This window comes from Sebastes fasciatus, chromosome 17 (assembly GCF_043250625.1).
Source record: "Sebastes fasciatus isolate fSebFas1 chromosome 17, fSebFas1.pri, whole genome shotgun sequence".
NCBI classification, from domain to species: Eukaryota; Metazoa; Chordata; class Actinopteri; order Perciformes; family Sebastidae; genus Sebastes; species Sebastes fasciatus.
Genome location: NC_133811.1, coordinates 30,657,000 through 30,672,097, shown reverse-complemented (window position 1 = coordinate 30,672,097; position 15,098 = coordinate 30,657,000). Strand labels below are relative to the sequence as shown.

General features: G+C 42.7%; 3 protein-coding genes across 3 annotated transcripts; 1 reads left to right on the top strand and 2 right to left on the bottom strand.

Moving 5' to 3' along the window:
* Positions 1 to 871: 871 nt before the first annotated feature.
* Positions 872 to 4,009, bottom strand: psmb9a (proteasome 20S subunit beta 9a). Its single transcript, XM_074613259.1, has 6 exons — positions 3,421 to 4,009; positions 3,231 to 3,298; positions 2,816 to 2,947; positions 2,396 to 2,525; positions 1,328 to 1,469; positions 872 to 1,147 (listed from the first exon to the last, which is right to left on the bottom strand). Exons 1-6 carry the CDS (start codon positions 3,469 to 3,471, stop codon positions 1,020 to 1,022), a joined length of 651 nt encoding a protein of 216 aa, XP_074469360.1. The 5' UTR covers positions 3,472 to 4,009; the 3' UTR covers positions 872 to 1,019.
* A 1,369-nt stretch (positions 4,010 to 5,378) lies between these two features.
* psmb12 (proteasome 20S subunit beta 12) lies at positions 5,379 to 10,136 on the bottom strand. Its single transcript, XM_074613470.1, has 6 exons — positions 9,997 to 10,136; positions 8,492 to 8,562; positions 7,084 to 7,215; positions 6,621 to 6,750; positions 6,354 to 6,498; positions 5,379 to 5,749 (listed from the first exon to the last, which is right to left on the bottom strand). Exons 1-6 carry the CDS (start codon positions 10,042 to 10,044, stop codon positions 5,622 to 5,624), a joined length of 654 nt encoding a protein of 217 aa, XP_074469571.1. The 5' UTR covers positions 10,045 to 10,136; the 3' UTR covers positions 5,379 to 5,621.
* Positions 10,096 to 14,824, top strand: LOC141754413 (proteasome subunit beta type-7-like). Its single transcript, XM_074613469.1, has 8 exons — positions 10,096 to 10,211; positions 10,417 to 10,501; positions 11,551 to 11,648; positions 12,732 to 12,872; positions 12,957 to 13,072; positions 13,308 to 13,366; positions 14,075 to 14,226; positions 14,480 to 14,824. The coding sequence occupies exons 1-8, from the start codon at positions 10,150 to 10,152 to the stop codon at positions 14,589 to 14,591; spliced, it is 825 nt and encodes a 274-aa protein (XP_074469570.1). The 5' UTR covers positions 10,096 to 10,149; the 3' UTR covers positions 14,592 to 14,824.
* The last annotated feature ends 274 nt before the right edge of the window (positions 14,825 to 15,098 follow it).

The window sequence follows — 15,098 nt, the reverse complement described above, 5'->3', positions numbered from 1 at the left end:
GAGATCACTGATGTGTGAAGTAATTTTGGTGGTACTACACCGTATAATACTGAATTAATTGAATATCTTTCTCTTTTCGGCGTTGCACTTTGTAGACGGTCCCTGACCACTCGTCTCACAGCCAGCTGCACATAGAGACCAATGTTATGTGTCCATCTCGGAGGACTAAAGGCTCGTTGTGATTAAAATGAGGTTGTAGCTCGTTGTCTACCTCACTACGGTTAGAAAGAGCCCCCGTTGGTGTTTTAACAACGTTTCTGTTATGAGTTATTGATCCAGGAAGTTTGAATCTGTCAAATCAAAGTACACCATCTAGGGGGGCACCGTACATCAGCAATGTGTGGACTGTCAGGAATGATTGGAAGAAGTGCTCTATGAAGTAACTCGAGGGAGCGAGTTAATAAAAGTTTTCTCCTAGGGGTCTAGGGGGGCTCCGTAAAAAAACGGTCGACCCACAATTTATCATCCAGCAAGTTTGCACAGCATTGGACAGACATTGTGATAATTTCCACGTCTAACTCTGTGAAGCTGTCCTGAACTCGTCTGTTGACTGGTGTATCTGGAGAGACAACCTCGTTAGAATTACATGCACAGACTGAAATGAAGAATCAGTAGTTTTTCCTTTGCAGATAAATCAACAACTTTATTGATCTGGTCACCTAATGTAAGCTCCCTCTTTGTTATATTTCAACGTCTCTTAATCATGAGCCACAAACATGATCAGCTGTATCTTGACGATGTGAGGCTGCAAGCAGCTTTTAAATTACACAAACACAACAGGCTACCTGATATTACTCTTGAAATAGTTTTGGTAATCATACAGCAATGCAATGGTTTTTTTTTTTAATTCAAATAATTAGTAAAAGAAAAATTATTGTCCAATATGTTTTTATTTTACAAGCTGAATTAGTTGACAGCTGATCCGATGTGTATAGAATGACTATTGTGAGCAAAACAAATACTTAACTGCATCCTGCACAACAGTGGCTTTGCAAACTAGAGATAAAAAAAATGATGTATCACTGATCAAAGAAGGTGGGTAAGTCATTTCCTAGAATGACTTTCTCCTCCGTGCCGTGTTCATCAATGGAGACGATATAGGCCACGCCGCCACTGGAGCCATCGCGGCTCATTGCCAGAGAGAGAGCTACGAGAGAGAGAGAAAGATTATAAGAGAAGGGTTTTAAAAGATAACATATTCAAAAAAACATGAAATAATCGAATGATAGATCTTCTCAGCAGTCGGTACGAGAAGCAGCAAACGTCTGGTTTCTCTTTTCACCATCCAACCAAAAAAAAATGCTTTCTGTGGAAAAGAAAAACGTACTGTTGACAACAAACTGCTGGCACTCCTCCTTGTTCATATCCCTACGATACTCGGCATCAACGAACCCGTACACATATGAACTGCCAGAGCCGCCGACTGCAAAAGGCTGCCTCGTCAGGAGACCATTCAGGGTTGCAAACACCTGGGAGAGGTCAAAGGGCACAGAGCAGAGCAAGACAGATTACAATGTTCCATCTGTGTGTTGGTGAGATATGATCTTTTATTTAAGCATCCAGCAACAACGACGTTAGCAGCTGCTCCATCTATTATAGGTAGGGATGCACCGATACCAATACCAGTATCGGGTATTGGGTCCGATACTGTGCTCATGTACTCGTACTCGCAAAAAAGGCTCCGATACAACGGCACCGATACCACTTTACGGCAGTGTGACGTTAACATATCGTCATCATCTTTCGGGTCCTATCGCACGCGCTCATGCTCACACTCCAGCTCCCCGACGGGCGAGACAGGCCGATGGTGCACCCGAACCGGGGTTTTGATTGCACCCTCTGACTCGCGCATACGTTAGACTCCTTGGTCCGTGTTTCAAGACGGGTCGGGTGGGTTGCAGACATCGCCGCAGACTCCTGGCGCCTTTTACGTGGGCCGAGCCCCGCCCTGGGGGCACGACGACGCGGTTGGGGTGCACTGGTGACAGTCCGCCCCGGTGACACTTTGTCCACGGCCCCGGGAAGCACCTTCGCCCTGAGCCTTTCCAAGCCGACCTAGGGCCGGTCGCAGCGCACCGCCTCGTATGCGGGACTCCCCAGCCTGCCGTGTGTCGCTCACACCCTCCAGCTGGCTGTTAACGAGGGTCTTTTGGCACAGAGAAGTACTCGTATGGGTACTCGCTATCAGCGATCAGCGAGTACCCAAATGTAAGTACTTGTACTCGGTCTGAAAAAGTGGTATCGGTGCATCCCTACTAACAGGTTAAAGTATCACCTTCTATCTTTAGCAGAAGTTGCAGACATTCATTTTGACATTATTAACATTGTCTTTCCAGTAATCTTTCTTGTTTCATGCTTGAATCTCTGGAGCCGACTACATGTTATTATCACCGACCTGTCCTTTGTCCTTCCTGTCCCAGCCGGCCACGATGAGATGCGCTGACAGCTCCTCCTTGTACTTGTACGAGATGTTTCTCACCAGAGTGGCAGCTGAGCGAACCTGGGGGTCCTCGTCTATCTCAATGCTGACAGAGGAAGACATAAAAAAAATGTGTTGTGGTTTAGACTTACGGACACTTTTGAAAAGGCCAATATAATACTGATATCTTTATATTTAAGCTGCCAGTAGCTGGAATATTTCACTCAGAGGAATTTTCTGTATTGTATTTCTGTTTAATATTAAATTTTTAAATATCACGATTATCGTCAATACCGGTATATCGCGACACAGAGTTGGACTATACGTTTCCATTGTGTTGTATTTGGTTAAACGGTAACAAGTCTGTTGCTCTTCTTTGAGCGTGTATTTATGTACCTGTGGACATCGAGCTGGTAGTTGACCATCTCAGCGATGGTCTGAGCGTCTGCTGCAGAGCCAGACAGAGCACAGTAGATCTTGTCATGGAGAGGAGACAGCTTGTTCATCACCCTGTTCACCACTGATGCCCTGGATGGAGGATGGAGAGGGAGAGTGTGATTGTGGGTTAATCATACTGTATATAACTTAGTGTATTCATATTTACCCCTTACTGTTTATTTATATATCAGCACCATACATATGCACATATCTGCACTTTAATACTTTTTGTACTCCAATCTAGAGATGGTGCATGACAGGAAAGATGGAGAGGTGGAAGGATTTTGGGTCATTACGCATGAGGTGTCTTGGTAAAAATAGTATTATGCAGATAGAAGTGCATGCAAAACACAACACATACGCACACACTTACCCTGCAGACACCCGGGAATCAGACCCCAGCACGACCCCTCCATTAAACTCTATGGCAATGATGGTCGTCTACAAACAGAGGTAATAAAAGCGATGCATAGTTAGAAGTTATTCGCAATTCCGCATGTGGCCCAGGATACGTTTTCACACCAAGTCTCTCAAACATCAACATTAAAATATCTTATACTTACTCCTGTTTTCACCTCCTCAGACAACCACTCAGGCCCGGTTTCTTCCAACATGCTGCTGCAGCTCCGGTACCGACAACAGCACCGACCGTCTCCGTCTCCGTCTGTGCGTAAAGGGACGTTTAGGAGACCCCGGAGGACACTGGACCGTTCAGGCGAGCGGTCACGCTTTATTATAAAGTTCTGAAACCTTCTTACGGCTCTATAAAGTGTTCTCGACGCGTTTGTTCCTTCATCAGACGGACTCCATGTTTTCCTGAATTAGGTCGAAATTGAAAGTGAACTGTGTTCCTCCTCTGAGCTGAGCTGAGCCACTGAGAGCAGCAGAGAGGCTTTCAAACTGCGTATCACTGAAATGTGCGCACATTTCTTTAAAGTGGAACACCACCTAAATTAATAACTCCAATGTGTTATTTCTTTATTTTAGCCTAGGAAAGTTATATCAGTATTAGTGAACATGAGCTACTCCATGGTGTAGCCTAGTGGTCGTTGATAAAGTAGGTGTTCTACTGAGTAGATATGGGTTACTGAGGAGGAAATGGGTATTCTCTCCTATTCCAGTGTCTTTTTGGCTGATAGATGGGTAAACTGTAAACCACCAGATAAATATAGGTTTTGTATATAAAAAGGAGTGAACCCTCCACTACACCACCGAGCTCCTCCCCCTCAAAGCCAAAACCAGTAAGTCTTAAACTTGTGACGTCATCAGGTATTAAAGTGTGGAGCTGCTGCACAGACGATGAGGGAGGCAGATTTTATGATCCGTTTTATTATTTCAAAATGAGTTTTATTCTATTGTAGAGTTCTCAGTCCCATCTAAAGGGAGGGAAAGAGAGAGATAGAGGGAAAGAGGGAAAGAGAGAGAGAGGAAGGGGGGAGAGAGAGAAAGAGAGATAGAGAGAGAAAGAGAGAGAGAGGGGGGAAAGAGGGAGAGAGAGAGAAAGAGGGAGAGAGAGAGGGGGAAAGAGGGAGGGAGAGAGAGAGAGAAAGGGGGAGAGAGAGAGACAGAGAAAGGGGTGAAAGGGAGAGAGCGAGTGAAAGAGAGAGAGAGGGAAAGAGAGAGAGAGAGAGAGGGAAAGAGGGAGAGAGAGAGAGGGAGAGAGCAGGTGAAAGAGGGAGGCAGAGAGAGGGGGGGAGGGAAAGAGAGAGAGAGGGAAAGAGGGAGAGAGAGAGGGGAAAAGAGAGAGAGAGAGAGAGAGAGAAAGAGAGATACAGATGGAAAGAGAGAGAGAGGGGGAAGAGAGAGAGAGAGAGAGAGAGAGAGAGAGAGAAAGGGGTGAAAGGGAGAGAGCGAGTGAAAGAGAGAGAGAGAGAGAGGGAAAGAGGGAGAGAGAGAGAGGGGGGGAGGGAAAGAGAGAGAGAGGGAAAGAGGGAGAGAGGGAAAGAGGGAGAGAGAGAGAGAGAGAAAGAGAGATACAGATGGAAAGAGAGAGAGAGAAAAAGAGAGATACAGATGGAAAGAGAGAGAGAGATAGAGAAAGAGGGAGAGAGATGCACAGCAGCTATAAGTAGTAACAAGGACTAATAACAATAATCAACAGCAGTGGATGTAATAGAGTGATAATAGAAATAGCAGTAATAATAGCAGTAATATAATATAAATATAACTAATAATAATAAAAAGGCTGATAATAATGATGGTGGCAGTGGGTGTCAGGCAGCAGACGCAACCCTGATCCAGGTGTAAACCCCGATCCGTGGACACCTGCGAGACGAGACAGCACAAAGACTCCGGGGGAAGGAATCATGTCAGTAACATGTATGACTGGGACATGAACATATACAGATAGAGAGGGAGAGGAGGAGAGAGGAGCTACAGAGACTAGGCTATGCACCAGACTGTAACATTTTAAAACCTTTAAATGATATATGACAACAGGATCATTTACAGAACACATCACAAATCCATGAACAGATTTTAAAGCACAGAACCCAAAAATAAAGAAACAGAGGAAGAACGATGAGGTTTATGGAATATGTTTATTTGTATTTCTACACATTAAGAGAAAATACACAAAGCATGTGATGTGGACTCAGGAAAAGGCAGAGATGACCTCATATAATAATGGAAATACAATATGAGTTGTGAGTAGAATTTAGTAGTTTGGTATAATTAGTTACATCCCAGTCCTATACAGCATATTACTGATGAAACTGAGGCTCAGGGATTACAAAGCATGACTCCATAATGCATCATCAACGTGTCACTCATCGTGGAACTTGGGCAGCTTGTTACCGGGGACAACCACATGCTCCACCCCGGTTTCCGTGATCACCACCAGGTGAGCCACGCCTCCGCTGACGTTGTCTCTGCCCATGGCCAGAGCAAGAGCTGTGAGCACAGAGACGAAGAGAAGGGAGGGAAGAGGAGGAGGAAGGGAGGAACAAAGAGCAGGAGAAATAGAGGTCAAGTTGAACAACCTCAGATATTAACTCTGGAACATTTAGAAAGCTTCTAACTACAACACACATTTTCAAACATGAATGTTATCTTTCCCTCTGAGTGCAAACAGAAGCTTTCTCCTCTCAAAAAAGGTGTAATACCCAGGGGTCAGCAACCTTTACAGTGAGGGAAAAAAAATCTGAGATTTCCAGAATAAAGTCATTAACATACACGAAAAAAGTTGTAATATTTCGAGAAAAAAGTCGTAACTTACGTAAAATTACTACTTTATAATATTATGAGTTTATTCTCGAAATCTCAGATTTTTTTTCCCTCAATGTTTCCTTAATACTCCGTCGTACCATAGACCTACAACAATGATAAATAAAAAATGAAAATTTAAACATAAAAAACAGTTATTCATTTCCATTTTTAAAAGTCCACAGGGAGCCACTGGAGAGGAGCTGAAGAGACGCATGTGGCTCAAATCCTGACATGAACTTTTTCTGACAAAACATATTTAGGTTCACAAGTAAGATAATACAACAAGTACCATTAGTGGCAAACTGTAGGCACTCCTCTCTGCTCATGTTGGGTTTGTATTTGGCGTCAACGTAGCCGTAGATGTAAGTGCTGCCTGAGCCGCCGATGGTAACCGGCTGACCGACTAACATCCCGCCTAGAGACACCACGTACACCTGGAGAAGGGACGGAGAAGATCAGCTATATGCAGCAAGGTGGAGTTATTATGTACCATCATCATCATCATCATCATCATCATCATCATCATCATCATCATCACTGCTGTCCTGCTCCCTACCTGTGGTCCTTTCTTCCTGTCCCAGCCTGCTGTGATGAAGCCAGCCTGCAGCTCGTCTTTGTTTTTGTAACACAGTTCTTTCAGCACCGACGCTGCTGCTATCACCAGTGGAGGGGTCTCCATCTGGACACTGGGGATTAGGAGGGGGCAAGAAAGATCAGGGAGGGTCAACTGTTGTTTACTGGATGTGTGTGAGACTGCTGGAGCACATACAGGATATGCATTACAACTGTGTATGACTGTCTTCACATAGGAGTCATAGAGGAATACAAATAACCAAAATAACCAATGGGATTAACACAATTTTATTTCAATGTGATGTGAAAATGTGATAAGCACGTTTTCTCTGTGTGCACACTGTGCGTAACATGTGCCAATGTATTCATGTGTGTGTGTGTGTGTGTGTGTGTGTGTGTGTGTGTGTGTGTGTGTGTGTGTGTATGTGTGTGTGTGGATATGGCACCTGTGGAAGGACAGGTGGAACTTTGCAGCCTTAGTGACGGCCTGAGCGTCTGCGAGTGAGCCAGCCATGCAGCAGAAGATCTGGTCATGAACCTGAACCACCTTGTTGATGGTCCTAGACGATACATATTCCCTGAAGAGAGAGATAAGACGAGATGAAATGAATAAAGTAACTAGAATTACCGGCGCCTAGCAAGTTGTACGCCTCCGCCAACCAGTCAAGTTGCAGTCTGTCTAAAATGTCCTCACTACATCACTTCATCCTGTTAGATATTTGTGTGAAATTGTCATAATTAGCATATGAATTCTTGAGTTATGGCCCAAAATCATCCGGTAGTGCACGGTTTAGCTGTAAAATGAGAAAGTTAGCTCTGGCTGGTGGGCAGTGCTTGGTATTAAAACATTTTTTGCAAGAAATAGGCATTACAGTAACAGAATATTGATTCATATTTGATCAGCGCTGCCTAGTTTGACCGTTTGGTCGGCGAGTGATTGACAGCTGCTCAGAGACGGCAAGGCTCCAGCTCGGCTCTGATTGGTTGTTTTCCTCCGGTCTGTGAAATCTTGCAGATGCCGTTAGGAGCACCGGAGGACACAGAGGAACATTATTTTTTTTCAGATTACCTGTCTCAAGCACTACTGCCAGGATATAGTGACGGTTTCATAAAAATAACTTTTTTTAATCACATTTGCTCCAATCTCGCCTTCTTCAGGCTTTAATAGAGCAATACATAAAAATTTAACTGCTTTAGTTTTGAAGTTTATATAAAATGTAGTTTTTAACTGGAGCTGTGGCCTTAAAAAGTTACCATATTGCAAAACATATTATTGTTATTGTTTGTAAAATTGGTTTTCACGGTGGTGCAGTGGTTAGCACTGGCGCCTCACAGCTAGAGGGTTGCAGGTTCGAATCCGGCTTGGGACCCTTCTGTGTGGAGTTTGCATGTTCTCCCCGTGTTAGCGTGGGTTTTCTCCGGGTACTCCGGTTTCCTCCCACAGTCCAAAGACATGCAGGTTAAGTTAATTGTGGACTCTAAATTGCCCGTAGGTGTGAGTGTGAGCGTGAATGGTTGTCTGTCTCTATGTGTCAGCCCTGCGATGGACTGGCGACCTGTCCAGGGTGTACCCTGCCTTCGCCCAATGTCGGCTGGGATCGGCTCCAGCCCCCCCGCGACCCCTAACGGGATAAGCGGTTGCAGATGGATGGATGGATGGTTTGTAAAATTGCAGGTTGTGTGTGTCCTGAAATATTCTGTTCTGTTGGCCTTTTGTGCCTACACAACTAATACACTTTGTAACCTTGCTCTCTGCTTTAAAATAACCTTATAACACGTTTCAAAGGTTGTGCACAACACATCAGCCTTTTGTTTCCGTGTATCAATTTGAGTGTGTCGTCACAACATCCTCACCCTCCAATGGAAGCCCTGGAGTCTGACCCGATCACGACCCCTCCATCGAAGGTGGCAGCCAGGATGGTGGTCTAAAGGGAGGAGGACAGTGTGGTTGGAGACACGGTTTCATTCTCCAGCACTGAACAAGTAGTTATATATTGAGCTAAATATGACAGAAGACAAATATAACATACGTAATTGGCATTGTTTGAGTTTTGCATTGGCAGTAGAGGTTTTAAACGCTTGGTGTGCATGACGGTGGTGAAAACGCTTTCTCAGTTTATGTGATATTTTAATTCATATTTTACTCAAACTGATAAGAGAGAATGTGGTTGTTGTTGTTTTTTTCCTTTTTAGGGGTTTTGAGCTGTACGGCCAAATTCTTGAAGTGTGTTTGTATTCACACACAGCTTTCCCTTCTTTCTTTCCTTTTTATTCTATGCACCAGTGAAATGACAGACTTTGTTTGGACACCTTGATTTTCCAGCTGAGCAGCACAACAACAAATGCAAAGCCCATGTCAGCTATGATCATTTCGTATCCTTGAGTTGGATAAATTGTAAATGTACCGTAGTGATGCTGTTAGTCAGACTGTTAAAAGCTGCTTGCAAACTAAAAGTAATACTCAGTAGGTCCACAACTATTCTCAGGGACTCCTCGCACCCAGCTCATCACCTGTTTGACCGGCTGACCTCTGGCAGGCGCTACAGGTCAGTGAAAGCCCGCACCTCCAGTTTCTCTCCCTGGGCCATACGGACACTGAACCAAAAACAAATCTGTGCAATATCAATACACTGAATGTGAATATATTTATCTGTGCAATATATACACCTCAAGTGCAACTTTGTTTACATTTTATTTATTACATCTACCCTACCTCCTATTTTACAAGTGCTATTACCTCTGTTTACATTACATCTATTTTTATATTTTATACTTCTAGTGTAACACTTCTGTTTCTATTTATTTATTACATCTACTTCACCTGTTTTATTTACTTTATAACTGTGTGTGTTTTACCTGTTATATGTTTTATCTGCCTCGTTTAGCACTGATCAGAAGTGGACACTGTGAATCTCGTTGTATTTAATACAATGCCAATAAAGCTTTCTATTCTATTCTAATACTAAGACATGTCTTATTTATCACTGCTTCGTGTCCATACAGCAGACTGAGCAACGCTATGCATTCTGGGATTTAGAGTTCTGTGAAGGTTCTTAAGGGGATATGAACTGAAGGTGAAAGTGTAGCCATGTCGCTTCTCTGTAGAAACATTGGGAGGTAACAGAGGAAACATTTAAAACAATTCACTGATAATAAAACACAAGGAACGTCCAGTCGACGTCTTTTCATTTTGTGTTTGTACTATTCAGGCATCACCTGCTCATCCTGCTCGGAGACGGTTATCGATCATTTTTACGCGTAAAATGCGCGTAAAAGACGCGTAAAAGGCATCACTACTGCTGCTGCTGCTTCAGCAGGCTGGATACAAGATACTGGTGAACCGATCCGGATTTACTCACCCCGGTGCTGACTCCTTTAACTTGTGCGTCCGTGCAGCGTTTCTCCATTTTTCACTCCAAAATCGAAAGAGAAGAAGGAGGAGAGGCGACGCTCAGAACAGCGACCTCAGGCGCATCGAGACGCGCAGAGAAGCCGCAGCTCAACTCTTCAGCATGGCGCTATCAAATGTCCTCCAAACTCCTGCAGCTGGGTTCAATTTCGACAACGCAGCGAGGTATGAGCTTCTTCTTCTTGTATGTTATAAGAGCAGCAGGCTGTATCATTAAAGAAAACACATTAAAACGAGTCAAAATCAAAAAGATCAAAAGTGAAAGTAACTTTTTTTCCTGCTTGTTTATCAGTTGAATCAATGATGGCGGTTATTATATCTATAACATATATTCATCAGTTGACCCTCCCTCTTCTCTCCTTCCCTCTAGGAATGCTGCATTAGAGGGTCTTTTTGATGGACACACACCTAAACCTATGAAAACAGGCACCACAATAGCAGGAATGGTGTTCAAGGCGAGTATAGAGCTGTGTAAACTGAGCTGGACCAGAGGGGTGACTTTAGTCCATGAGCCATAAATTAGATTTTTTTACATTGTTTTTAGTATACCAGATTGTAGGAAGGTAAACAATGAAGTCTCTGTTTGCATCTGCATTGCCATGATGCATATGCATGACAGGAGCTGCCCAGTGCATCTCCACTGCTGGTGACTGGGCAGCTCCACTGGACCGACTGAGATTGAAATGCCTTGCCCAGGGGGAAGGAAGGCTGGGTCAATTTATTCCTCCCTTTCACAGTCAAATCTCATGACTGTCCATCCTCCATACACAGCCCCCTCCCCTGGGTCATGGGGATCATGCCCACAATGGGCCAGCCCTCTCCTATAAGGGTCGGGGTCGGCCCAATGCTGGGTCATTCAGTCAAGAATAAATAATTAAAGAAAAATAAAATAAAATAGAATAGATGCACAAATACAACTTCAAATCAATAAGTACAATATGAAACAATAACCTAGTTGACCCTGCCGAACTGAACCTGCTGACCTGCTCTGGAGGTCTCTAACGGTGCCCCTGTTGTGCCTCGCCGCCGGTGGATGGGGCTGCGCCGCCCCTGACTCTATCGTTGTTATAACTGTTATTATTAGTCTAATTATTATTAGAATTAATTATGTTCCTTGCTCATTTATTTAGTTATTTCCTCCTCTATGCTTCCCCTTAGTTAACTACTTAATAATTGTTTTTGTATATATGCATGTATGTATATGCATGTATATAAATATATATATTTTTTATTAACCTCTCCTCTCTCCATGTATCCACCCTATAGACCCCACCCCAAGGCACATGCTCGTACGCACGCTCACGCGCATACACACACATACAGAAATGTGCTAACTGGCCTGTCTTCACTGTTCTTGTCGTCCTCTTGTTGTTGTGTTAATGTATTGTCGTTTGTCTTGCAATAAAAAAAAAGAAAGAAAAGAAATGCCTTGCCCAAGGGCAACCAGAGGGGATGACAATTTGAGTGGTTACCAGTATCCCAATTTGTGTGTGTGTTGGTGCAGGATGGTGTGGTGCTGGGAGCAGACACAAGAGCGACCTCCGGTGAAGTGGTGGCCGACAAGATGTGCGCCAAGATCCACTACATAGCTCCAAATATATAGTAAGTCTCATATACATGGTACCCTGAAACCAGAGGCGGAGGAAGTCAAAGTACTCCCGCTATTATCCGTCTATACCAGGGGTCAGCAACCTTTACTATTAAAAGAGACATTTTAGTGCAACAAAAAAAAAAAAATCTGTCTGGAGCCGCAAAACATTATACAGTTTATACAGCTTACACACAGTTTATAGTCTAAGTATATAGTATATCAGTCTAATGCAGTGAGGACCAAAGAGACAATGTACTACGGAGTATTAGGGCCACATTGAGGGAAAAAACATCTGAGATTTACAGAATAAAATATTACGAGAATAAAGCCATAACTTTACAAGAAAATAAGTTGTAATATTACAAGAATAAAGTAAATAACTTAATGAGAAAAAAATAAAATAACACTACTACTTTATAATATTATGACTTTATTCTCGAAATCTCAGATTTATTTTTTTCCTCAATGTGGCCCTAATACTCCGTCGTACCGTCGTACCATAGACCTAACAATGATAAATAAAAAGGAAAAAGTAAATGAACAGAAACAGTTATTCATTTCCATTTTTAAAGCTCCACAGGGAGCCACTGAAGAGGGGTTAAAGAGACGCGGGTTGCTGACCGCTGGTCTATGATGTCCAATGCAATTCTATTTGTTTTGCAATGAAATGTCGTTTCCTTTTTTGGTGCCTCCTGCATATTTTACCTTAAACTGCCTCCTTTACTTGTGATTTCCTACATATCCCAGAATGCCCTACAGTGACCTTTTAAGGTTGGCCACATTGACTGTATTTTGGCTTCACTTCTGTACGTGAGATGCGTCGTCCATCTTAACATACAGTCTGTTGTTTGCCACATAAAAACAGCTGGAAAGTAGACAGTCCTATGGTGACTTCTCGTTTGAAATCAGACTTGTAATTACAGTAACATGCTATCGATGACAGATTGCCCCAATGCAAGTTGTGGTTGCATTGCATTCTGGGATATTGAGGCTATTGAGGGAGAAGAAATTACTTTAGTTTAGTTTTCCACTTTATCTTGTTCTTATTTTCCCCTCATCTCTTCTTCCTTGATCTCTCTGATCCCTCTCCGTAGTTGTTGTGGAGCAGGCACAGCTGCAGATACAGAGAAGACCACAGACATTCTGTCCTCCAACCTCACCATCTTCTCTCTGAACAGCGGGAGGAACCCTCGTGTCATCATGGCCGTCAACATACTACAGGATATGCTGTACAGGTTCGTGTTTGCATCTAGAGGTGTTGTGAATGAGTTAAACTCACACGGTGGTGGTAATCAGACTTGGATCTCTGTGCCCCTCAGGTATCACGGACAGATTGGTGCCAGTCTTATACTGGGAGGAGTAGATTGCACTGGGAACCACCTGTACACGGTGGGGCCGTATGGGAGTGTAAACGAGGTGCCTTACCTTTCTATGGGTATGTACAGTTTGTTGCATAACAATGTTCTATAAGCGTTGGCGGCACTGTATCTGTGTCATCTTTTCCTTGGGTTCTTTGCTGGTTTAGTCTCTCTATCATATCACAACATGTTCTATCGTATATTATGATGTCATTCTATAATTTACCAATATAATCAACATTTTAATTAGCTGCAGTTTTGCATTTGATTCCCTCTCTGGCTACATCTTCACTTCACTGTGTGTCTGTGCAGGATCTGGTGATCTGGCTGCTCTTGGGATTCTAGAGGACGGGTTCAAACCCGACATGGAGGTACGCCACCTGGACAGCTGCTGTTACACATCGTGACAATGATTGCTGGTCGTGATCATTTAGACATGATCACAACATAATTTAATTGTTTAATTGGATGACTGTAGTGTGGTGGGACTATACTACATACTGTAAATAAGCCTCTAGATCAGGGGTTTCCAACCTTTTTGTCCTCTGAGAGCTAATTTGACCAAATGAAAGTGGCCGAGAGCTACTCCTAGCACCATGTTATATATCGCCAATCGCATACTTAAATTCTATCTTACTTTTATGGTCCTTTAATAACGTACGTATTCAGTATGACCAAGATGACCCATATATTTATTTTTAGTAATAATTCTACACACAGAACCAAGTTATTTGTCTTTATTTATTTTTCTTGTTTTTGTTTTTATTTGTTTTTTGCAAGTATATATTTATTTATTCAATTATTTATTTATTTTTATTTGTTAGGATGCATATATTGCTATGATGTGTTTTTTTTTAGCAAGGCTTACTCACTCATCTCACTGCCCAATGTTATGTTGTGTATAAGAAAATTCAAAGAAATAGATCACAAAAAAAGATTAAACATGAAAGAGTGTGTAGGTATTTGGGAAGGTGGATTTTAAAACTGATGAATGTCTTCTCCTTCATTTTCTTCCATGTCTCTGTTTGTCCCTCTCTCTCTCTCTCTCTCTCTCCATCATTTCTCTGACTCCTCATAAGCTGGAGAAGGCGAAGGAGCTGGTGTGTCTTGCCATCCACGCGGGCATCATGAGTGACCTCGGCTCAGGCAACAACATCGACATCTGCGTCATCACCAGACAAGGAGTGGACTACATCAGACCCTACCAGGTGTCAGAGTACAAAGACAACAGGTAGGCCAGTGTGTTTCTTACAAGAAGAGGTATCATGTTGAACCACATCTGCAAATCAGATTTCCTTCTCAGAGAGTGGTGCATATCTTTAGTTTGTGACTAACATGTAATCCTTCAGCTTTTTAATCAACAATTTACCACTTGTTTTGAATACCAAAGATGAAAACCTCCATCAATATATTATTTGTTCTGTAAAACAAACTTGATCAAGCTTCGCCCATCTCCATCTCTCTCTCTCTTCCTCTCTCCTTAGGAAAATGAAATACAGGTATGGTCCGGGCACCACAGCGATCCTGACGGAGAAAGTAGTCCCCTTCAAGCTGGAGGTTGTGCAGGAGGCCGTGCAGCAGATGGACACAGCCTGAGCCACGACGCACACACACGACGTCAATCCATATAATCACCACAACATTCACATTAATAAATAGAAGTAGTGGGACATCTCAGACATTTAATTAACATTGTCATCATCGTTTTTTTACTGTGCCTCTCTCTACTTCACTTTAATGTGGAAGAGTTCAGAAATACTGCAGTTCTACAGTAAGCAGTAAAATGTTTTTACAGTGTGGAATAATAATAATAAAAAAATTGAATACAATTCTACCTGTTGCATAATTTCTTTGTTGCATGTTTTGTAATTATTTACTGTAATATTTGAAGCCCCAAACAGCCCAGTATGAAAAGGACGTATAGGCATGTTATGTTAATGTATATATATAATACTTAATTAACCTAACTGCATAGATTTTGTGTGATCAATACTGTGATCTACCTCTGCTGGCTTCCACAAACCTGAATTCTACATTTTGCTGAGAGACTGATGACGAAACAAATATCCTGCTCTCCTATTGGTCAATGCGGGTTTTTTAGAG